The following is a 25,629-nucleotide window of genomic DNA, read 5'->3' as shown; positions in this document are numbered from 1 at the left end:
ACCTTATATGACATGAGTAGAAAAGGAAGATCAAGGGCCATACCTAAAATGAAAGTATTTAATCTTTTATTCACTTCTCAATGTAAATGTAGACTAGTTTCATATTGACTTTATGAAACTATTTGACTCTGAGGATTTGGATGAAACAATGTTTATACTTTATTTCTCTAAAATATGACATTTAAGAATAATTACCCAGCTTGAGGATTCCTGGGAATTTTACTCACCTTTTATTTGCCATACCCTACTCCACATGCCTATATATTACCACCAAACCCCACAAAAATAAAAAAGAGAAATTTAAAAAACAGAACTGACAGATGTGAACTCATTAAATTATTAAAGGATTTAAAATGTCTGTGGTTTTATAACTTTCTTACAAAACTTGAATTTTAAAGATCTCCAGAAATTTTTAAATAAAAGTTTTTATTGGAGAAAAATAGAACCACCACATACACAGGGAAAAGAGCACAAAAATTCAACTTATACAGAACTGAAAGTCACAATTACCCAATGTTGTTTGCAATTACTTTTCAATTTCTTAAACAGCTCCCCTCAACTTGTTTTTTTAATAGTCTTGCCAATTTTTCAGCTGAACAGCATCAAATTTTCAAAAAATTAAGAGCCTCAGGGAAGGGACCAGCTTTCAAGATAACAAAGGTGACACCAAGAGTCTCCTCCTAAGAGGACCACTTCTACCTAAAAATTCCTTAAGAGTAACTATCAAGTCTTGTGGAAGAGTCTACATATCTCAGAGACCATCGGGGATGAGAGAACACTGATGTAGATGGTCCAGTATGGAAAGAGGGCAAACAAAATAGCTGCATTTCCTGGTCAGATGGATTCATGTAAGGAAACCAGGGAAGAGCTGAGAAAATAAAGGCAATAGCTCCTCAAAAAGAATTAGGAAGGCATTCTAAATACCACATATTATTAGACAACACTGTGCAAGTAGATGTAATTAGAGAGAAACAGGCAACTTTTTAAAATAGCTAGTCACAGATCTTTCAGAACATAAGAAAACAACCAACAACCAATAGCAGATACAAGAGCCCCAGTCTCCCTGGTTGATGGTTAAGACCTAGGTATTCTTCCTAATGGTTCCAAATAGTCAATGAAGGAAACATACTGTCATAAAAAAACATTGAAATTCAAAACAAAATTTTCTGCTTCCCCTCCAGGATCAATTACCTTCAAAGCTTCACGGAAAAACAAAGAAGAAAAAAAGAAAACAAAGCCCCAAAATCAAAAAGCCACTGATGGCAAGGAAAAGCATTTTACTCACATTATCAGTGTGAGTGACAATACTTTCGCTATTGTCTATGTATGAACAATCCTAGGACATTCCCCTGCAAAGCAGGTGTTCAATGGCTATGAGAACTCTTTATCTTCAAGTGATTTTGAAAGGAATAAGATCAGCACAATACAGAATTTGAAATTTCCAAAGAGGGTATGTGGGGAAGACCCAGGGTTTGAAGAAGATACAGGAAGGACATCCTATAAGGGAGGCTTACTTACCAACAAAAAAGAGAGCTGGCATGTTTCAAAAAAAAAACTTTGTTAGAGAAAAGAGAAATGCTAAATCCTAGAAAGCCTGTAACAATCTATAATTGGTCCAAGATAAAGAGAAAACTGTCCAAACAACATTAAAGTCTAAAGTAAGCCAAAGACTAGTTGAATTTTTGTTCCTGTAAAAATTTATACAACATGTGCGTTTTGGTCTCTTTTGCAATGTTCATATTATATTCATTTTTAATATGAAAAAAGAGTTGGATTTTTCTCTCCTACCATGTTCTTCTAGTACAGCTGATCAGCAATTTTCTATTTTAGCTATTTTTATAAGTACCTGTTAATCAGCACAGTAAACTCAGGGCTAAGCCATATACACACATCCCATAGCTGTAAGTGGAACATCTTAGGATGTGTACATGTAAGAGATTATGTAAGCAACTGTCCTACTTGAAAACTTGTTTCCAAATGAGTTTTCAAAAAACATCTTTTAGTGTAACAGAACATTACTTAGTAAAATATCAATAGCTATGACAACTTCTTCTTTTCAAGGGCAATCACAAAACGGGTGAACAACCAAGTTCAGGGTGGTTTTTCTATTTGATAAATACATCCAGAACTCTGTACAGTAAATAAAGTTTGCATGCAGTTTAAGTATCTTTAAATGACATTTTAAGCAAATAAACCTTTTGCTTCATAATTAACGGTGTATAAGAATCCCTCTCTTTTTAAACAGCCATAGGGACTTCTTCCCCAGTTCCAAAGAGGAATCATGAAGACCAGGTACTTCCTTAAAGAGTTTTCTGCACATCATACTAAATAACATGCAAAGAGTTCAACAACATTCTTCAAAGGTAAGTATTACTCTTTAAACGGGCATGTTAACCACTGAAAAAGTCCACTCAACTATTTCCATTACACTGTTTAATTTGGTCATCAGAAGTATAAAAAGTCAAATAATATAGATCAACAGGTTAGTTTAATCACTGGCTACTGTGTATGACACCAGACACTCAGAGGCCAACATTTTATGCAATGTAGTTGTACTGGTTTGGATTTTCTTTATCTCTTTCCATGTAGTCCCGGTCAATTAGGGATTCTATTCTCTTCTTAAGATCAGCAGGCTGTAAGAAAAGGCAATTTTCAGTGCAAAGCTCATAAGCACTAATTACTGGCTGAAGCCCATTTACCAACATTCCATTAAAGAAAAGAAAAAACTTTTAGCTCACTAATTTTAATATATTTTATCTCATTTTTTTTTAAAAAAATATTTTTTAAATCTCACTTTTTAAAATGAGAAAAGCACAATGAAAATAAACAAGGTTAAGAAATGTACACTACACATATGCTGTCACATCTTGTCATATGTTATACAATATTTTCTATTCCTTTTCTATGTGGAAGAGGTCTTCTAAGAACCAGCTACTCTCTGCACAAATACAATGGACCAATTTATCATCACTTCACACAAGAAAGAAATTACAGTTTAGGGAAACAATGTTACTTAGTTTTGCTAAGATAGTTGGAGAAGATAAGTAGACCCTAAATTGGGGCAAAAGCTAGTTCTCAAAGGCATTTTTAGAAGTTAAAAAAATGGACTACAGAAAACACTATTTACAAGACTATAACAACAAATGGTTTGATAAGTGAAGTATCAACTCATAATTCAGGTCTTCATATTTCAGGTTTAATATGAATGGTTGCTTACTATAAATCTGGATTTTTGAATCCTACTCATAGCTGAAAATAATCAAGGAAGCTTACAGCTTGTTCTCATCACTGCATTCTTAGCTCTTGAATGACAAAACTCCATCATCTTTTGTATCTCTTCTATAAAAATAATATAGTCTTGCTTACTAATAGTTTTTCAGATTGCATAAAATGGCTACTTGATAGTGAGAGGTAAAGAAGGGATATAGTCGGATGCAAAAGTCAGTACTTCAGCCATTTTATCCAATAATTCCAGTTTGAAAATCAAAATGACTTTCTCTTAATTATGGTGAAAGACCTAGAATATCAGCACTATTTACCATAGTGACTCTAACTTCCCTAGCATCAGTGACCTCTCTGGCTGGAGGTGAACTGGTTGTTAGGCAGAACAGGAGGGTGACTGTGGTAATGAGGAAGGAGTAGGTTTGGAGAACAGAGAATGCCTACCTTATGAGCACTTATTATGTGCCAGACCCAGTGCTAAAATTTTTTACATACATTATCTCATTTAAGCCTCATCATCATATGAGCTAAATACTATTATCATCCCCATTTTACATCAGAATAAACAAGCTCAACAAGGTGAAGTGATTTACCCAAGCTGAAAGCTCATAGAACCCCAACAGCCAAAAGTCTATCCAAACTCTATCAAGGTTTTATTATCAGAAGGATTTGGTAATCTTCTAAAAAACCTGGAAAACAATCCAGTCCAACACTGCACAGCCCTCTTAATTATTGGGCATTTACATTGGAACATGTTCATTCAATGACCAATTTCAGCTTGGCAGAACTATCACTAAACATTCCAAAAACATGCCTGATGATGGCCAGTTATCTGTACAGAGTTGTTAATGGATGCTTATATAAGCTAACTAGACAGAAGATTTAACTTAATTTAAAATAACCAAATCTGCCCTCTTCCAACTGTTCCTGTGTGTGTGAAACAAAAATAAAAACCAAATCTGTCAAATACCAAGGTATTTCAAGGAGAAAAAAATTTTTAAATGACAAAAAATGAGCTCAGAAGAAATACTGTGAATTAACTTGAAAATTTCAAAGACTCATTTAGCAGCTAAACTTTCAGATATATGAACTTTTATAAATTGCTTTTCCCCTTTTGTTGCAGCAGCTCATATACGCCAACAAAGGTTTTTTTGGAATCATACATAAGAGCCTGAGAAATTAAAACACTTGTCCCTCAAAATGGTCTTGAGGCTTTAAACCCATGTTTTTAAGATTTGTATCTGAAAATCTAACCCACTCTTTTATATGTAACAAGCTCCACATGAGAACTCAGAAGCACATACCTTTACTGGAAATTTCAACTGGTTGTACACTTCTGAAACAAGGAGATTGTGGCTAAGGGTCTTTCTCATCTTCATAATTCGAACAATTGCAGCATCAATTTGATATTGTCTGTCCTGAAATACTCTTTCCGTAGTACTTGCTTGTTCCTCAACCTAACAAAAAACTTATAAACTTAGGAATTGTACCCGAAGTGAAACTTGATTACTTATACAAACTGTATACTTTAGGGACATGACACAGTTAATGCTTTAAATATACTGAATTCTCTAAAGGAACCTTACAAATACAATAGAAAAAATACTACAAACACAACGCCTTTCTAATTATGCTGCCCTGTACCGATGAAGTAATGCCAATATTAGTTAAGAGAAAAACACCATCTTTGGGCTGCTTTTTCAGAAGCAGAGATGTCTGACAGAAATGTCATCATTTTCAGTTACTCTGTCCTCAAAGTCTTCTAAAGGTGCCCAAAGGTTATTGACTACATTTCTGTATGACATTACCTTATCTGTAAAAGTGAGTGATTCTATTCTTATCTCTAATTAGCTAACTAGAATCAAACTTAAAAAATTAATCTTTATTTTGTAACACATAAATTAGAAACTCGCATTGTCAATGTGTTTATTTGCTCAATACTAACAGAAATTTACGTGTTTAGGAGTGAATCTTCCAATTTTAATGTCAAAGCAAAAGTGTTCATCTTTAGCACCCAAATTAAAAGAATAGTTCGGGCTTCTTGTAGTCAAGTTTCTTTCTGATACAGCATGAATGTTTTAGAAGGACACAGTAATCTAAGAGTGTATCATGCCTTTGATGTGAATGTGAGTAAGACAGCAACTTGTGGTTGTAGGAGCTCAAGATGACGGCGTGAGTAGGGCAGCGGAAATCTCCTTCCAAAACCATACATATTTTTGAAAATACAACAAATACAACTATTCCTAAAAGAGAGACCAGAAGATACAATACAACAGCCAGGATACATCTACATCTGCGAGAACTCAGCATCCCACAAAAAGGGTAAGATACGAAGCCGTGATCAGGCGGGATCTGAGCAGTCCCCCCACTGCAGCTCTCCAGCGGGAGGAAAAGAATCAGAGTGGGTAAAGCTGGGGGCACTGCTCCCCAAGGTCAATCTCTACTACAAAGCCACAGTAATCAAGACAATTTGGTACTGGTACAAGAAGAAACCCATAGACCAATGGAACACACTAGAGAGCCCTGATATAAATATAACCATGTATGGTCAATTAATACACAATAAAGGAGCCATGGATACAATGGGTAAATGACAGTCTCTTCAACAGCTGGTGTTGGCAAAACTGGACAGCTACATGCAAGAGAATGAAACTGGATTACTGTTTAACCCCATACACAAAAGTAAACTCGAAATGGATTAAGGACTTGAATGTAAGTCATGAAACCATAAAACTCTTAGAAGACAACATAGGCAAACATCTCCTGAATATAAGCATGAGCAACTTCTTCCTGAATGCATCTCCTCGAATATGGGAACCAAAGCAAAAATGAACTCATGGGACTACATTAAACTAGAAAGTTTCTGAACAGCAAAGGACACCATAAACAGAACAAAAAAGCATCCTACAGTATGGGAGAATATATTTGTAAATGACACATCCGACAAGGGGTTAACATCCAAAATATATAAGGAACTTACACAACTCAACAATCAAAAAGCAAATAATCCGATTAACAAATGGGCAGAGGATATGAAGAGACAGTTCTCCAAAGAAGAAATTCAGATGGCAAAGAGGCAAATGAAAAGATGCTCCACATAACTAATCATCAGGGAAATGCAAATTAAATTCACAATGAGATATCACCTCACACCAGTAAGGATGGCCAGGATTGAAAAGACTAAGAACAACAAATGCTGCTGAGCATGCGAAGAAAGGGGAACCCTCCCCTACACTGCTGGTGGGAATGTAAGCTACTTCACCTATTGTGGAAGCAATATGGAGGTTCCTCAAAAACTCAAAATAGAAATACCATTTGACCCAGGAATCCTACTCCTTGGAATTTATCCAAAGAACACAACTTCTCAGATTGAAAAAAACATATGCACCCCTTTGTTTATCGCAACACTTTTTACAATAGCCAAGAAATGGAAGCAACCTAAGTGTCCATCTGTAGATGAATGGATAAAGAAGATGTGGTACATATATACAATTGAATACTACCCAGCCATCAGAAAGAAACAAATCCTACCATTTGCAACAACATGGATGGAGCTGGAGGACATTATGCTCAGTGAAATAACCCAGGCAGAGAAAGACAAATGCCAAATGATTTCCCTCATTTCTGCACTATAACAATGAAGCAAAACTGAAGGAACAAAATAGCAGCAGACTCAGAGACTTCAAGAATAAACTGGTGGTTACCAAAGGGGTGGGGGTGTGGGGGAGTGGGGGAGGAGGGAGGGAGAAGGGGATTGAGGGGTATTATGTTTAGTACACATGGTGTGGGGGATCACAGGGAGAACAGTGTAGCACAGAGAAGGCACACAGTGGATCTGTGGCATCTTGCTGCACTGATGGACAGTTACTGCATTGGGCTATGTGAGGGGACTAGATAATATGGGTAAATATAGTAACCACATTGTTTTTTCATGTGAAACCTTCATAAGGGTGTGTATCATTCTTACATTAATAAAAAACAAAAAAAGAAAAGAATCAGAGTGGGGAGGGAATGGAAGCACAGTACTACTAAATAATCAACCCTAGTAATATGCACAGGGAGCACACACACATTGCATGGTATAATGGATATTAGAGAAAAGGAAAAGTAAAATCCAAGATGGAGACTGTGAGTGGGCCCCCACAGCCGGCTCCCCTGAGATGAAAGAAAAATGGGCGCTTCTTAAAAGTCTTAAAGGGACAAGGGCTCAACAGTTGGACAAAATCATCACAGCATACTAAGCTCAGCACATTGGGAATCTTGAGGAACTTCAGGTACCCTAACCCCCTGGGGGATAATGCAGCCCTGAAGCCCCTCACGGCAATAAGCAGCCTGCCATTCATTACTCCCTGCAGGCACTGAAAACAAACCAGCTGACCCGCTACAGCTGCAGAGCAGCCAGAGAACAGCCCCACCCACAGCAACCACACAGAGTCTTCTCCCAGTGCGCAGCTAACCAGGACAGACTCAGAGGCTGCCACTGGCGTATAGCTGCCCACCACAGACAGACGAAGTCGGAGAAAGGACCGGAAGGCATTAAGGGGTGCTGTTCTCACAGGAGAAAACACCCGGCATGCCTGCCACTCCCCGCAGGGCCCTAGGCTATACCGAAGGCCGCCCCGCCCACAGCAGCTCAAGAGATTATCCCAGAGACTGCTCCCTGTGTGCAGGTAACTGATACAGGAAGCAGAGAAGGGCAAGGCAACCAGCAAGCAGGAAGGAACTTTGTTCTACCAGCTGACACACGTGCCACGGGCCTGCGACCACTTCTATCGCTATGAAAAGGCAGAAGAATCTGGTACAGTGAAAAATCACTCAGACAACCCCACAGAGAGGGCCTGGTGAGATGGATATAACCAATCTTCCTGAAAAAGAATTCAAAATAAAAGTCATAACCATGCTGATGGACCTGCAGAGAAATATGCAAGAGGTAAGGGACGAAGTCCAGAGGGAGAATACAGAAATGAAACAATCAATAGAAGGACTTAAGAGCAGACTGGACGAGGTGCAAGAGACTGTTAATAGAGTAGAAATCAGAAAACAGGAATACAGAGAAGCTGAGGCAGAGAGAGATAAAAGGATCTCTAGGAATGAAAGAATATTAAGAGAACTATGTGACCAATCCAAACGAAACAATATTCACATTATAGGGGAACCAAAAGAAGAGAGAGAGAAAAAAGGATAGAAAGTGTCTTTGAAGAAATAATTGCTGAACACTTCCCCAAGCTGGGAGAGGAAATAGTCTCTCAAACCATGGAACCCAAAGATCAACACAAAGGACCCAAGGAGAACAACACCAAGACATATAATTATTAAAATGGCAAAGATCAAAGACAAGGACAGAGTATTAAAGGCAGCCAGATAGACAAAAAAGATCAACCACAAAGCAAAATCCAACAGCCTATCATCAGACTTCTCAACAGAAACCTTACAGGCCAGAAGAGAATGGCATGATATATTTAATGCAATGAAACACACGGACCTTGAACCAAGAATACTGAATCCAGCACGATTATCATTTAAATTTGAAGGAGGGATTAAACAATTTCCAGATAGGCGAAAGTTGAGGGAATTTGCATCCCACAAACCACCTCTACAGGGTACTTTAAAGGGACTGCTCTACATGGAAGCACTCCTAAGGCTAAATAGATGTCACCAGAGAAAATAAAATCACAGCAAAGAAAGCTGACCAACCAAATACTAACTAAAGGCAAAAAATCAAATCACCTATTCACAAAAAGAGTCAAAGGAAACACAAGAGGGTACAGAATAAAACACCAAACATATAAAGAATGGAGGAGGAAGAATAAGAAGGGAGAGAAATAAAGAATCATCAGACTATGTTTATAATAGCTTAATAAGAGAGGTAAGTTAGACGGTTAGATAGTAAAGAAGCTACCCTTGAACCTTTGGTAACCATGAATCCGAAGCCTGCAATGGCAATAAGTACATATCTATCAACTATCACTCTAAAAGTAAATGGACTGAATGAACCAATCAAAATACACAGAGTAATAATAGAATGGATACAAAAGCAAGACCCACCTATATGCTGCTTACAAGAGACTCACCTCAAACCCAAAGACATACACAGACTAAAAGTCAAGGGATGGAAAAAGATATTTCATGCAAACAATAGGGAGAAAAAAGCAGGTGTTGCAGTACTTGTATCAGACAAAATAGACTTCAAAACAAAGAAAGTAACAAGAGATAGAGAATGACATTACATAATGATAAAGGGAGTAGTCCAACAAGAGGATATAACCATTATAACTATCTGTGCACCCAACACAGGAGCACTGACATGTCTGAAACAAATACTAGCAGAATTAAAGGAGGGAATAGAATGTAATGCGTTCGTTCTAGGAGATATAAATGCATTACTAACTCCAAAGGACAGATCCACCAGCCAGAAAATAGGTAAGGACACAGAGGCACTGAACAACACACTAGAACAGATGGACTTAACAGACATCTACAGAACTCTACGCCCAAAAGCAGCAGGATACACATTCTTCTCAAGTGCACATGGAACATTTTCCAGAATAGACCACATACTAGGCCACAAAAAGAGTCTCAGGAAACTCAAAAAGACTGAAATTCTACCAACTAACTTCCCAGAACACAAAGGTATAAAACTAGAAACAAATTGTACAAAGAAAACAAAAAGGCTCACAAACACATGGAGGCTCCTAAATAATCAATGGATCAATGACCAAATAAAAATAGAGATCAAGCAATATATGGAGAAAAATGACAACAGCACAAAGCCCCAACTTCTGTGGGATGAGGTGAAGGCAGTTTTAAGAGGAAAGTACATTGCAATCCAGGCCTATTTAAAGAAGGAAGAACAATCCCAAATGAATAGTCTAAAGTCACAATTATTGAAACTGGAAAAAGAAGAAAAAATGAGAACCAACGTCAGCAGAAGGAGAGACATAATAAAGATCAGAGAAGAAATAAATAAAATTGAGAAGAATAAAACAATAGAGAAAAATCAATGAAACCAAGAGTTGGTTCTTTGAGAAAATAAACAAAATAGAAAAACACCTAGCCAGAGTTATTAAGAGAAAAAGAGAATCTACACACGTCAACAGAATCAGAAATGAGAAAGGAAAAATAACAACAGACCCCACAGAAATACAAAGAATTATTAGGGAATACTATGAAAATCTATATGCTAACAAGCTGGAAAACCTAGAGGAAATGGACAACTTCTTAGAAAAATACAACCTTCCAAGACTGACCAAGGAAGAAATAGAAAATCTAAACAGACCAATTACCAGCAAAAAAAGGAATCGGTAATCAAAACACTACCAAATACCAAATCCCCGGACCAGAAGGAATCACCGCTGAATTTTATCAGACATACAGAGAAGACATAATACCCATAATACTGTTCTCCTTAAAGTTTTCCAAAAAATAGAAGAGGAGGGAATACTTCCAAACTCATTCTATGAAGCCACCATCACTCTAATACCACAACCAAAGACACCACAAAAAAGAAAATTAATTCATCCCTGATGAACATAGATGCAAAAATACTCAACAAAATATTAGCAAACCGAATTCAAAAATACATCAAGAGAATCATACACCATAATAAAGTGGGATTCACTTCAGGGATGCAAGGATGGTACATTTGAAAATCCACCAACATTATCCACCACATCAACAAAAAGAAGGACTAAAATGATACGATCATCTCCATAGACACTGAAAAAGCATTTGACAAAATTCAACATCCATTCATGATAAAAACTCTAAACAAAAGGGTATAGAGGGCAAGTGTCTCAACATAATAAAGGCCATATACAATAAACCCACAGCCAACATCATACTGAACAGCCAGAAGCTGAAAGCTTTTCCTCTAAGATCAGTAACAAGACAGGGATGCCCACTCTCCCCACTGTTAATCAACATAATACTGGAGGTCTTAGCCATGGCAATCAGACAAAACAAAGAAATACAAGGCATCCAGATTGGTAAAGAAGAAGTCAAACTGTCACTATTTGCAGATGACATGATATTGTACATAAAAAACTCTAAAGACTCCACCCCAAAACTCCTAGAACTAATATCTGAATTCAGCAAAGTTGTAGGATACAAAATTAATACACAGAAATCTGTTGCTTTCCTATACACTAATGATGAACTAGCAGAAATCAGGAAAACTATTCCATTCACAATTGCATCAAAAAGAATAAAATACCTAGGAATAAACCTAACCAAGGAAGTGAAAGACCTATACCCTGAAAACTACAAGACACTCTTAAAAGAAATTAAAGAGGACACTAACAAATGGAAACTCATCCCATGCTCTTGGCTAGGAAGAATTAATATTGTCAAAATGGCCATCCTGCCTACAGCAATCTACAGATTCAATGCAATCCCTATCAAAATACTAACAGCATTCTTCAACGAACTGGATCAAATAGTTTTAAAATTCATATGGAACCACCAAAGACCCAAAGCAATACTGAGAAGGAAGAATAAAGTGGTGGGGTTCCTGCTTCCCAACTTCAAGCTCTACTATAAAGCCACAGTAATCAAGACAATTTGGTACTGGCACAAGAACAGACCCACAGACAAGTGGCACAGAATACAGTCCAGATATTAACCCAAGCATATATGGTCAATTAATATATGATAAAGGAGCCATGGACATACAATGGGGAAATGACAGTCTCTTCAACAGATGGTGTTGGCAAAAGTGGACAGCTACATGTAAGAGAATGAAACTGGATCATTGTCTGACCCCATACACAAAAGTGAATTTGAAATGGATTAAAGACCTGAATGTAAGTCCTGAAACCATAAAACTCTTAGAAAAAAACATAGGCAAAAATCTCTTGGACATAAACATGAGCAACTTCTTCATGAACTTATCTCCCTGGGCACGGGAAACAAAAGTAAAAATAAACAAGTGGGAGTATATCAAGCTGAAAAGCTTCTATACAGCAAAGGATACCACCAATAGAACAAAAAGGCATCCTACAGTATGGGAGAATATATTCATGAACGACAGATCTGATAAAGGGTTGACATCCAAAACATATAAAGAGGTCACGCACCTTGACAGACAAAAAGCAAATAATCCAATTAAAAAATGGGCACAGGATCTGAACAGACACTTCTCCAAAGAAGAAATTCAGATGGCCAAAAGGCACATGAAAAGATGCTCCACATCGCTAATCATCAGAGAAATGCAAATTATAACCACAATGATATATCACCTCACACCAGGAAGGATCGCCAACATCCAAGACAAACAACAACAAATGCTGGCGAGGTTGCGGAGAAAGGGGAACCCTCCTACACTGCTGGTGGGAATGTAAATTAGTTCAACCATTGTGGAAAGCAGTATGGAGGTTCCTCAAAAAGCTCAAAATAGAAATACCATTTGACCCAGGAATTCCACTTCTAGGAATTTACCCTAAGAATGCAGCAGCCCAGTTTGAAAAAGACAGATGCACCCCTATGTTTATCGCAGCACTATTTACAATAACCAAGAAATGAAAGCAACCTAAGTGTCCATCAATAGATGAATGGATAAAGAAGATGTGGTACATATACACAATGGAATATTATTCAGCCATAAGAAGAAAACAAATCCTCCCATTTGCAACAACATGGATGGAGCTAGAGGGTATTACGCTCAGTGAAATAAGCCAGGTGGAGAAAGATAAGTACCAAATGATTTCACTCATATGTGGAGTATAAGAACAAAGAAGAAACTGAAGGAACAAAACAGCAGCAGAATCACAGAACCAAAGAATGGACTAACGGTTACCAAAGGGGAAGGGACTGGGCAGGAGGGGTGGGAAGGGAGGGATAAGGGCAGGGAAAAAGAAAGGGGGCCTTACGATTAGCATGTATAATGTGGGGGGGGCATAGGGAGGATGTGCAACACAGAGAAGACAAGTAGTGATTCTACAGCATCTTACTACGCTGATGGACAGTGACTGTAGTGGGGTTTGTGGGAGGGGACTTGTTCAAGGGGGGAGTCTAGTAACCATAATGTTCTTCATGTAATTGTAGATTAATGATAATAAAATGAATCATAAAAAAACATAGGCAAAAATCTCTTGGACATAAACATGAGCAACTTCTTCATGAACTTATCTCTCTGGGCACGGGAAACAAAAGTAAAAATAAACAAGTGGGAGTATATCAAGCTGAAAAGCTTCTATACAGCAAAGGATACCACCAATAGAACAAAAAGGCATCCTACAGTATGGGAGAATATATTCATGAATGACAGATCTGATAAAAGGTTGACATCCAAAACATACAAAGAGGTCACGCACCTTGACAGACAAAAAGCAAATAATCCAATTAAAAAATGGGCACAGGATCTGAACAGACACTTCTCCAAAGAAGAAATTCAGATGGCCAAAAGGCACATGAAAAGATGCTCCACATCGCTAATCATCAGAGAAATGCAAATTATAACCACAATGATGTATCACCTCACACCAGGAAGGATCGCCAACATCCAAGACAAACAACAACAAATGCTGGCGAGGTTGCGGAGAAAGGGGAACCCTCCTACACTGCTGGTGGGAATGTAAATTAGTTCAACCATTGTGGAAAGCAGTATGGAGATTCCTCAAAAAACTCAAAATAGAAATACCATTTGACCCAGGAATTTCACTCCTAGAATTTACCCTAAGAATGCAGCAGCCCAGTTTGAAAAAGACAGATGCACCCCTATGTTTATCGCAGCACTATTTACAATACGCAAGAAATGGAAGCAACCTAAGTGTCCATCAGTAGATGAATGGATAAAGAAGATGTGGTACATATACACAATGCAATATTTTTCAGCCATAAGAAGAAAACAAATCCTCCCATTTGCAACAACATGGATGGAGCTAGAGGGTATTACGCTCAGTGAAATAAGCCAGGCAGAAAAAGACAAGTATTAAATGATTTCACTGATCTGCAGAGTATAAGAACAAAGCAAAAAACTGAAGGAACCAAACAGCAGCAGACTCTCAGAACCCAAGAATGGACTAACAGTTACCAAAGGGAAAGGGACTGGGGAGGATGGGTAGGAAGGGAGGGATAAGGGGGAAAAAAGAGGGGGGGCATTACTAGTAGCAGACATAATGTAGGGTGCGGGAACAGGGAGGGCTGTACAACACAGAGAAGTCAAGTAGTGATTCTACAGCATCTTACTATGCTGATGGACAGTGACTGTAATGGGGTTTGTGGGGGGGTCTTGGTGATGGGGGGAGTCTAGTAAACATAATGTTCCTCATGTATTTGTTGATTAATGATACCAAAAAAAATGGACACAGGATATGAACAGACACTTCTCCAAAAAAGAAATTCAGATGGCCAACAGGTGCATGAAAAGATGCTCCACATCACTAATCATCAGAGAAATGCAAATTAAAACCACAGTGAGATATCAGCTCACACTGGTAAGGATGGCCACCGTCGAAAGGAGAAACAATGACAAATGTTGGTGAGGATCTGGAGAAAGGGGAACCCTCCTACACTGCTGGTGGGAATGTAAGCTAGTTCAACCATTGTGGAAAGCAATACAGAGTTTTCTCAAAAAACTAAAAATAGAAATACCATTTGACCCGGGAATCCCACTCCTTGGAATTTACCCAAAGAATACAACTTCTCAGATTCAAAAAAACATATGCACCCCTGTTTATTGCAGCACTATTTACAATAGCCAAGAAATGGAAGCAACCTAAGTGTCCATCAGTAGATGAATGGATAAAGAAGATGTGGTACATACATAGAATGCAATATTATTCAGCCATAAAAGAAAACAAATCCTCCCATTTGCAACAACATGGATGGAGCTAGAGGGTATTATGCTCAGTGAAATAAGCCATGCGGAGAAAGACAAGTATCAAATGATTTCACTTATCTGTGGAGTATGAAGAACAAAGCAAAAACTGAAGGAACAAAACAGCCGCAGGCTCACAGAACCCAAGAATGGACTAACGGTTACCAAAGGGAAAGGGACTGGGCAGGATGCGTGGGAAGGGAGGGATAAGGGGGGGAAAGGGCATTACTACTAGCAGACATAATGTAGGGGGAGCACGGGGAGGGCTGTACAACACAGAGAAGTAGTGATTCTATAGCATCTTACTATGCTGATGAACAGTGACTGTAATGGGGTATGTTGGGGGGTCTTGGTTATGGGGGGCATCCAGTAAACATAATGTTCCTCATGTAATTGCAGATTAATGATACCAAAATAAAAAAAAATAAAAATAAATGTTACGAATCTATCTCACCAACAATTGACAGTGGTTGAATAAACTACAGCAGCTGTATCAAAGAATACTGTATGATCATCAGCTATTTTATGAAGATATTTTGTGGCATGAAAAATTCTAAAGATACAGTGTTATTTAAAAAAGGATATAAAACTATGTTGAATATTAGGCCAAATTGTGTGTACCTTTTCCAAAAAAAAAATGTAAGATCAAACACTGAAATACACTGAGGTAGATACAGGCCAGAAAATGTTAGTTAACAGTAGTATTATAGGCATAAATTATCTTTATAAATTTTTATTACAAACACATGTAATTCCAGAGCATTTAAGATGAGAAAAATGCAAAAGTACCGTTTCTTTCATCTGGATTTGATTGATCTTTATCCTAAAAAGTTTGTGTTTGAAATCATCATTACAAATGAACTTGTCACCATCTTCAATATCTTTGCCCTTTGGATTTTTTGCCAGAACTCTAGCTTTGCCACAGGCCAATGACTGCAGCGTTCTCCTTAACTCTCCATCCTCTGACGAAGAAAGAGCGACTTAGTTATTTGTTACTAACTCATCAACATGAACAGCTACATTCAACCTCAGTCTGGCTTCTACCCCACCCATCTATTAAAACTGTTTCCCCCGCCTGCCACCCCAACGTCATCATCAACTTCCTTTTTGTCCTATCCAATGGCTTTCTTCATGGTCATCCTCTAAAGGTTCAAATATTATTCTATGTGGATAAATTAGAATATTCAGAAATGACATCTCACTTCTTTCCAGTCCCACATTTAAAGGATTATGTCATATCTCGCTGTTTTACTATCATCAACTCCAGTATGTCCAAAATTTTATTCATCATCTTCCACATAAAATAGGTCCTCTTTCCAATTATTAGTTGTGTGAAGCTACCAACATCCTCTGGTAAGAAACTCTGGAATCATTTAACTCTTCCTCCCTTCATCCTTTACTTAGTACTTGCTTCCTTAGAGATGCCTCTCTTCATTCTCACTCTAGACTAAGCCCCTTGGTACTTTATGCCTGAATTAACCCTGTAGCTTTTAGACTGATATCTCTTCATTCTCCAATCTGCCCTACTGTCTATTGATTCTAGGTAAATTGTCCAAATAAGTCACTTCCATTACATCATACACTCAAGACCTTATAATGTAGGTTTCATGTGCTTGATTTGTAAGGTCTTCCCATCATACGTGTCAAACTTTGTATCTCACTATTCTGTGCTACATATAGTTCAACTCTTCATGACTCCTGCTGACTCATTCCCACTGCTACGCCTTTTCCCAAACTGTCTCACTGGCAGCATATGCCATCTCTCTAACTAAAATCTGAAGGCCCAGCTCAATCCCACCTCCTTTATGAAGACTTTCCCAATTGTGCCAGTCCATAGTAATCTTATGCTTCACTGAACCTTTAGCACTCTCCTAAGTCAACACTACAGATTGGTACTTACTGGTTGTGAAATTATTTTAAGTGTCATTTCCCCCTTTCCTCAAAGTTATATTATGAATGCTGAGTAGAGGGATTATTCCTTTGTACCCACCCAAGAGCTTTTAATACCTAGTGGAGTGCACACAGGGGACATAATGCTTACTTATTGACTGATTCAACACAAACCTATTCCAGTAGCCTGCTTGATCTCTTCTAAACTGAACTCCTCTCCCTCATTAAACATTAGCAGCACTAGTGTTTGAAAAAGAGAGACCTGGAGTTCTTTTTTACCCTGTTGGAGAAACAACAGTGTTTAGCCATCATTTTCATGGGGAAAAAAAAAACATGAACAATTAAACAAATAATCTATTGCAGGAAAAATATTTTTCAATTAGTGGATTTAGAAACAGATTAACATGATCCAGAAAAGCCAGTATGTTCAGTGTAGGGTTTAGATGTGATCCTACCTAAAATAGAAACAAGGACAGGGTGACCTTTCTAAAGGTCTCTCTTTAAGACTTACAGTTAAAACAGAACAACAAAGTAATAAAAATTAATAACTCAGCCTTATGTGTTACTATAGATATTTATCATGAGCAGCAAAAAATCACTATTTCAAATGCATTTTCAACTTCTTTGGTTCAGATTAGTCATGCAAAGCTACAGAAAATTTTTGAAATTAGATACGGAAACTATTCCCCAGAACGCCCACTCTATTCTCTAGCTCCCAGCAACAAGAAAAGAAGTTTCCTTTCAAGAAGTGGCAGTGTGAATTCTGCATCCACAGGTGGGGAAAGGGTGAAAGAAAGAGTTACTGTTTTTGGTTCTGCAGCAAGGCCAAATCAACTGTGGAAAAGACCACATTCTTATAATATACACAAAACTGTGACAAGCTATCACTGTCATGCATATATTTAGCATAAATTTATTAAAACAGTTTAAACTATCAAGTTAAGAGGAATGAACTCAATATGAAGGATGAAGGTGAAAACTAAGTTTTGGGAACATCCACTTACCTCTTTAAATTCTGCCTTTAGCACACAGTGTCCTAGAGTTGACTGCCATTGAAGTTTCCTGCCACTATGTTTGCCTAGGTAAAATGTCTTGAAAATCTCCTGAAGTTTTACCATCTGCAGTAAATAAAACAAAGCTATTTAAGCTCTGTGTCCAGTATTGCATTCACCACTCTATGTCTTCCTCATTTGCAGTAATTTCTAGAAGTTTGTAAGACCTGCAGTAGGTCCCACTGATCACTTCAATGTATGCCAATTATCTCCCAATTACCAAATCTAATGGCATTCATCAAATCTTTCTACTCTTTGAACTCCATGCAACATTTAATCTTCCCCTCTTTGAAACATTCACCTCCAGTGGCTTTTGTGCCTATGAACCATGTTAGTTTCTTTATTTCATTATTGCTGTTTCACTGGTTTCCTTCACAGGTTCCCCTTCCTCCACCTGCCAAATGTGAGCCTTCTCCAGAGTTCCGTCTTAGCCCTTTTCTTCCTGTTTCTATATTCTCCTTCTTAATGAGGGAGATCTACTCCCTGGGCTTCCACAATTATCTCTATGGAAGATTCTCAGTATCTGTCCCTCAAGTTAACTTCTTTTCTAAGCTTCTGTCCTCAGTTTTCCCAGGAGTTAGGATGGATTTACTCAAGACCAAATAACTCAGCAATCCAACTCCCATGTGACCCACGGACAAGAATTTTTGAGAGCTGGGCACAATGTGGGTACAACTTGGGGAACTGAAAGAAGAGTTGGGGAAATTGTCCCTGAACCCAGAATGTGGCATCATTAGCTATGCAATAATGATATAAGTATAAGAGTAATATAAATAGAAAATTAAAATATTAAAACAGTTGACATTTGGTGTTGGCATGCTGGGAAGTGTCATGTACTTTTATGCTTATAACCAAAGTCCTAAACAGCAACTCTTACCTCCGGTGGTAAATGGACTTCCATGGGCACATATGTTGGCCAATAACCCATAGTCAGAATATTCACAGTTAATTCAATATTCCCAGGTACATTCTGGTTCTGCATATACTACAATAAGATTAACATACACACTGAGATCTTAAAAATAATACATACATTTAATGTCAGAATAAGGACTCATTCAAGAAGTTTCCCATTATAAAATTACATGCGAACATTGACCATCTTTAAAATAAAAGGCAACTGGAAGGAATATAAATGAAGCCTATATTAAATGTACTAGAAAAGTGCATAGGTTAATATATTGTTACAATGGCACACAAGGATCATGTGACCTTGTTAGAGGCATTATCAACTTAAATAATTTCTCACAAACAGCTGTGCTGTTATAGGATCTCTTCTCCATTCTTTCCTCCATACCACCTGCAGTCCCCACCTCTGGAGACCCCTATGTGGCTTGGAACACCTTGCAGCAACCCCCATTCCTCGCCCTACCAGCCAGCCCAAGTCTGGTTTTTCACTTGCTTCACTGCCTGTTTGCAGTGGGGGGTGACCTGAAGTAGGGAAGGAAAGAAGGGGAAAGGGCAAAGCAGATAAACCGTATTCTGCAGCTACTATAGGACTCATCATCCAGTTGACCTGGAACTTTTTGAGTCCTTCACTCTCATGTCCCACCATAGCCATATAGTGCTAAAGAATTCACTACTAAAACCCTAAGAGAGGAAAAATCTAATTTGCCATAGCCATTACCTATGCTCTCAAATATTTCAAAACTGCCACCTTCTACCAACATAAAACTCCAAAATGTTGATTTAGCTTTTCATTCCCAACATCCCCAAAGGCCTCATACAAGCACTCTATCACCTCTCCTCCCTCCCCATTCATTATCAGCTTTCAATATGCAAATCACCAAGAGTGATCATACACTACAGAAAGCCCTGTTCTTACTATCTAGCTACAGCTTTCATTGTTCTGACTCCAGTTCAATATATTTTATTTCTATTTTTGTGTTATCTTTAGTATATATTGAGAATAAATTCTGAAGTACTTACATTTTATTGGTGATTTTTTTCTTTATTGTGAGTATAATCTAAGTTGCTATTAAGTATTTATAACAAATACAAGTTCCTATTTACCCTCTTCAGTACAAACCACAGCAAGGAGATAATTAAATACAAGGAATTAAGTAAGAGTTTAACTCACTTTTACCTGTTTGAACTGAATCATGATGTCTTTAGAAAGTTCCATGTCTTTAAACATTCCTTCAAGTTTGCTGGTGAAAGCAGCTCCACATTCTATTAAAGATGTTTATACATTTATAATATTTTCAAGTGGTAAAAACAATTAATTTAAGACTGCAAACATGAAACATAAAACTTACCTGAAGCATGAAATATGATCTGTAACTATTTGTAAGAATAAAAAATCCTTACCCCAAAGTGTATGCCCTACTAATTCAGTGAAACCCTTTAATCCTTTAGTACTATTTAGACATAAAATAAATGGAAAATTTTTATATAAATAATAAAAACAAGAACAGCGCTTAATTTTTTAAAAAATCGCAACAGCTCTGGATATGTATGATAAGTTGGAAACCTAATGAGCTTATTCAATTTACATTTTTATCATATCAACATACGATTGACAAAAGAGGCAACTGTCTGCAAGAGTAAAAATTAAGCTAACATTTTCCTTCAGAAATCAAGCAAGAATAGAAACAGAAAGAATGACAAACATACCATGTTTAAGTTTGGACAGCATTGATTTTTCAGCATCTACAGATGCACTCTTCCCCACTAACAGGCGCTTTGCTAAATCTTTCTTATAGAAGGCCTCAAAAACATCCTTGCCTATGTTAAATAATAAAACATTAACTCTCATAATACTCCAATAAAAAGTTATGACAAAACTGCTTCAAAATGCTTAATAAATCACACCATTACTCCAAGTTATTTAGATTTACACAATTTATCCAAGTTTGTTAAACGCAAGAAACATCAGAGGTTGATTTTTGTGCCGGACACTTCAAAAGTTCTTTGCTGTGAAGAATTAAACCTGCATTAACTTTTCTTTAGAAAAGCTTTAGCTGACTGGTAGCTTTAGCATCAATACTCTAGAGATTAAAACAAGTAGCAAAAATCAAGGCTTTTAATAGTGGAAAAGTCAATGCACAAAGCAATTAAATAACATTCCTCAAGTACCCCAATGAATTAAATGCAAAAAATGTAACAGGCTTAAATATTCAACTTCCAAATAAATACTCCCTTTCAGATTGATTATACTGGTTAGTTTCTCTGTTGAGTGCTTTGTTTTAAAGGAAAAATATTAAAACAAAGATAAATACTTACCATAGATAAATCTAAATATGATCATGATTTTATCCAACATTTTTTCAAGTTCTTCATCTGTAGCTTCTTTGTTGCCCGCACGAAGCTTTGAATCTACATACTTAGCTGAAATGGGGGGAAAATTTGTTGTTTAGTGATCATGGGTATCCATGAGGTACTTAGGCATGAATACATTCCCCAAAGAGAAGAATGATATGAGTTTTTCAATGCTTTAGGGGGTATATGCATATTTTTAAAAGTCCTCAGAGTTAGGGAAATCAAGTGACTTGCTTAATGACATAGAGCTAATAAATAAAGAGAGCCAAAATTCACCTCTTTCAGCTCCAGATATAATGTACTTTACACTATACTGATGCTTATTAAAATGGGGTATGGATACCCTGGTAGGGGGTGATGCATACAGCCCTTTGCCAGGGTCATCAAAGCCATTGAAGATGGTGGGGGGGTGGTCCAAGATGGCAGCACAGTAAGGTCCTGAACTCACCTCCTCCTGTGGACACACCCCATCTACAGCCACATATAGATCACTTTCCTCTGAAAAATACCTGAAAACATGATGAACTGCTCTCCGCAACAAAGGATAAAAGGAGAGAGTAGAAAACTGACACTGACAGGAAATGCAGACACAGGGGTAGGGTAACACACAATAGGGAGGGATCTCACTAGACAGCTATTTCTCCTGTAGAAGTGAGGGGTTGGTACCCCACACTGGGCACCCTGGTCCCAGGGATCTGTACCAGAGAGATCTCTGGCTTGGAATATCATCAATGGGGCTGATTTCCAAGGGTCCTAAAGTGCTGTAGGAAACTGAGATTCCCCTCTTAGAGGGTTCACATGTGATCTTGTTCACCCCAAGACCTAATGAAAAAATAGCCATTTAAAAGCACCTAGACTACATGTGAGGGAGATATAGTTGCTGATCTAAAAGTATTGGCTGGAGGGGTGGAAGACAACTGAGATGTTTCCCAAAGGCAGAGGTATTGGTGGACACCATTGTTGCACTTTCCACATAGCCCACTAACACAGGTGCATGAGGAGCTTGCTGGGACAGGCAGGGGCAAGCAGTCCGGGCACCCACAGAGTGTGGGATGTTTGCAACACTCTTCAGTTGGAGCAGATGAGCATGAATGGTGATGGGGTTCTCTTGCTCCCTAGCTAAAGGCTGTGTGTGTGAGTGGTTGTGACAATCTCCTAGCCCCTGGCTAGGGCTGGTTAGTACCAGTGGTTGCAGCTTTCTCCCACTCCCATCCTAAAGATAGTACACGTACACAGACAAGGCACTCTCTAGCTGCCTTGCTCAAGGCAATGGCATTCACAATCAACATATAGGACACCCCTTTAACTCCTGGTCCTAGTGGCCAAGAGAGCTGGTATACTACAGCTCCAAGGGACTGTAACAATTGGAAAGTTAGTTCTTGGCAGGCCACCACCCTGAGGGCACAACACAGACAGCAGACTGAAAAACAATCCATCTTCCTGTGAAAAAGGCCTATTTACTGAGCTTAGAGCTTCAACCTGAGGGACAGGCTTCAGGTTTCCCACCTCTAAGGGCTAAGGAGGTGATTCCAGAGAACGTAAGCAGGGGGCACTGTACACCCTCTTGACCTCACTATAGCTTGATGAGATTTCCCAGAAAGGAGCTTATGTGCACATCTGGAGCTTTTATTTTTGCAACTGTTGCCCAAGGGAAACCTCCAGATCTTCTGATCTGGAGGCCAATAGGAATTATGATTACAGGGATTATATATTTGATATATGATATATGATATATAAAGGACTGTATATATTTGCATACTTTAAAAGCTGCTGCCTAAAGGTTTGGCTTCCAACCAGCCTGAAACTAGGTACTAAATGAGATTTTTCCCCTTGGATCACTGACAGGTCTTGGCACACCCTCAACAACTGTGGCATATCAAGAATAAATTAGGTAATTTAGATGATCACAAAGGTTCACAGACAACTAAGAGCTAAGCAAGGTTGAATGAGAAGGATCATCACCTAAACAAGGCCACTCCTTCAAGACTGAGAGAGATAGCTAATACACAGAAACAGAAAATCAAGCAAAATGTGAAAACAGAGAAAAATGTTCCAAATAAAAGAACAAGACAAAATCTCAGAAAAATACCTTAGTGATATGGAACTAACTAATCTACCTGATAGAATAATTCAAAGTAATGGTCAAAAGATGTTCACAGACTTGGGAGAAGAATGGATGAACTTCAACAAGAGACAGAAAATAAAGTAACAAACAGAAGTCACAGAGATGGAGAATATAATAACTGCACTGAAATACACTAGACAGGTTCAACAGCATAATGAATGAAACAGAAGAATGTATCAGTGAGCTGGAAAACAAAGCAATGGACCTCACCCAAAACAGCAAAAAGAAAAAAACAACTTTAAAACATTAAGATAACTCAAGGGAACACTGGGACCACATCAAGCAAAATAACATTGGTATTATAGGGGTCCCAGAAGGAGAAGAGAGAGAGAAAGGAGCTGAAAACTTGCCTAACCTGGGGAAGGAAACAGACATCCAGATCTAGGTAGCACAGAGAATTCCAAATAAGGTGAACCCTGAGAGGGCCACACCAAAACACATAAAAATTAAAATACCAAAAGTTAAAGAGAGAACCTTAAAAGCAGCAAGAAAAAAACAAGTTGTTATGGATATCAGAAACTCCATAACGTTACCAGCTGTTTTTTCAGCAAAAACATTACAGACCACAAGAGTATGGCATGACCTATTTAAAGTGCTCAAAGGGGAAAACTTCCAATGAAAAATACTCTACTGGCAAGGTTATCATTCAGATTTGAAGGAAAGATAAAGAGTTTTTCAGACAAGCAAACCCTGAAAGAGTTCATTACTACTAAACCAGCCTTATAAAAATATTAAAGAGATTTCTTTAAGCTGCAAAGAAATGGCACTAATTAATAACAAGAAAATACATGAAAGTAAAAATCTGACTGGAAAAGGTAAATATACAGTAAAGGTAGTGGATTAATCATTTATAAAGCTACTAAAAAAGTTAAAAGACAAGAGTAGTAAAATTGACTAAAATGAAGGCAATTAGTATTTTACATATTAATTATGAAAAGGGATACATAAAATTAAAAGATTTAAGAAGTGACCTGAAAAACATAAAACATAGGGGGATAAAAACATAGTTTTGGGATGTGTTCAAGTTTAAATTGCTATCAACTTAGACAATTATACACATAAGATAATATAGGTGAACTTCACAGCAACCACAAAGTAAAACTTAATAGTAAACACACAGAAAAAAATAAGAAAGGAATCTAAACATAACACAAAAGAAAGTCATCAAACCACAAGGGAAAAGAGAGAAGAAAGGAACATAAATAAAGCACAAAAGCCAGAAAACAATTTTTAAAATGGCAGAAAGTATATACTTATCAAATGTCAATGGGCTAAATTCTCCAATCAAAGAGAGAATGGCTAAATAGATTTTTTTCAAATTCAAGACATCTATATATAGCCTACAAGAGACTCACTTCAGAAGGACACACAGACTGAAAGTGAAAGGATAAAAAAGGATATTTCATACAAATAGAAACAAAATGAAAGCTGGTATAGCTATACTCACATCAGACAAAACAGACTTTAAAACAAAGACGGTAATAAAAGGCAAAGAGGGTTATTACATAATGATAAAGGAGCCAATACAGCCAGGACATATAACATTTATAAACACATATGTACATGACACAGGAGCACCAAAATATATAAAGCAAATATTAACAGACCTAAAGGGAGAAACTGACAGCAATACAAAAATAGTAGGGGATATTAACACCCAATTTACATCAATGGATAGATCATCCAGACAGAAAATCAATGAAGAAACACTGGCCTTAAATGACAGATCAGACAGACTTAACAGATACATGTAGAACATACATCCAAAAGCAGCAGGACACATGTTCTTCTCAAGTGCACATGGAACATCCTCTAGGATAGACCACATGTTAGGCCACAAAGAAATCTCAATGAATTCAAGAAGACTGAAATCACATCAAGCTTCTTTGCCGACCATATGATATGAAACCAGAAGTCAATTATAAGAAAAAAACCAGAAAAACTACAAATACATGGAGATTAAACATGTTACTGAACAACTGCTAGATCATAGAAGAAATCAAAGGAAAAATAAAAAAATAGCTAGACATAAGTGAAAATGGAAATATGACATATCAAATATACAGTATGCAGCAAAAGTGGTTCTAAGGGAGAAGTTCATAGCAATACAGGCCTACTTCAAGAAACAAGAGAAATCTCAAATAAACAATTTACTTTACACCTAAAGAAACTAGAAAAAGAATAAATGAAGTCCAAAGTTAGTAGAAGTAAGGGAATAATAAAGACTGGATTGGACAATTTAGAAGAAATGGATAAATTCCTAG

At 37.5% G+C, this 25,629-nt stretch overlaps 1 protein-coding gene across 3 annotated transcripts in view; it reads right to left on the bottom strand.

The window, feature by feature from the left end:
• Nucleotides 1-407: 407 nt before the first annotated feature.
• The window catches only part of CUL4B (cullin 4B), a 51,864-nt gene continuing 26,642 nt past the window's right edge, over nucleotides 408-25,629 (bottom strand). For 2 of the 3 annotated variants that reach the window (XM_073228142.1, XM_073228144.1), the window contains 9 exons: nucleotides 21,205-21,309; nucleotides 20,596-20,706; nucleotides 20,060-20,151; nucleotides 18,857-18,964; nucleotides 17,932-18,045; nucleotides 17,102-17,207; nucleotides 15,827-15,999; nucleotides 4,527-4,679; nucleotides 408-2,633 (listed from right to left, as the gene is read on the bottom strand). In XM_073228142.1, coding sequence (XP_073084243.1) covers nucleotides 2,538-2,633; nucleotides 4,527-4,679; nucleotides 15,827-15,999; nucleotides 17,102-17,207; nucleotides 17,932-18,045; nucleotides 18,857-18,964; nucleotides 20,060-20,151; nucleotides 20,596-20,706; nucleotides 21,205-21,309 — 1,058 coding nt within the window. In that variant the 3' untranslated portion in view covers nucleotides 408-2,537. The remainder of the gene's footprint in view (nucleotides 2,634-4,526; nucleotides 4,680-15,826; nucleotides 16,000-17,101; nucleotides 17,208-17,931; nucleotides 18,046-18,856; nucleotides 18,965-20,059; nucleotides 20,152-20,595; nucleotides 20,707-21,204; nucleotides 21,310-25,629) is intronic. The other variant, XM_073228143.1, reaches the window with a different exon arrangement.

The sequence above is a fragment of the Manis javanica genome, chromosome X, assembly GCF_040802235.1.
Source record: "Manis javanica isolate MJ-LG chromosome X, MJ_LKY, whole genome shotgun sequence".
NCBI classification, from domain to species: domain Eukaryota; kingdom Metazoa; phylum Chordata; class Mammalia; order Pholidota; family Manidae; genus Manis; species Manis javanica.
Note: the sequence above shows the minus strand (reverse complement) of the source record. Positions and strands in the feature narration are given on the sequence as shown.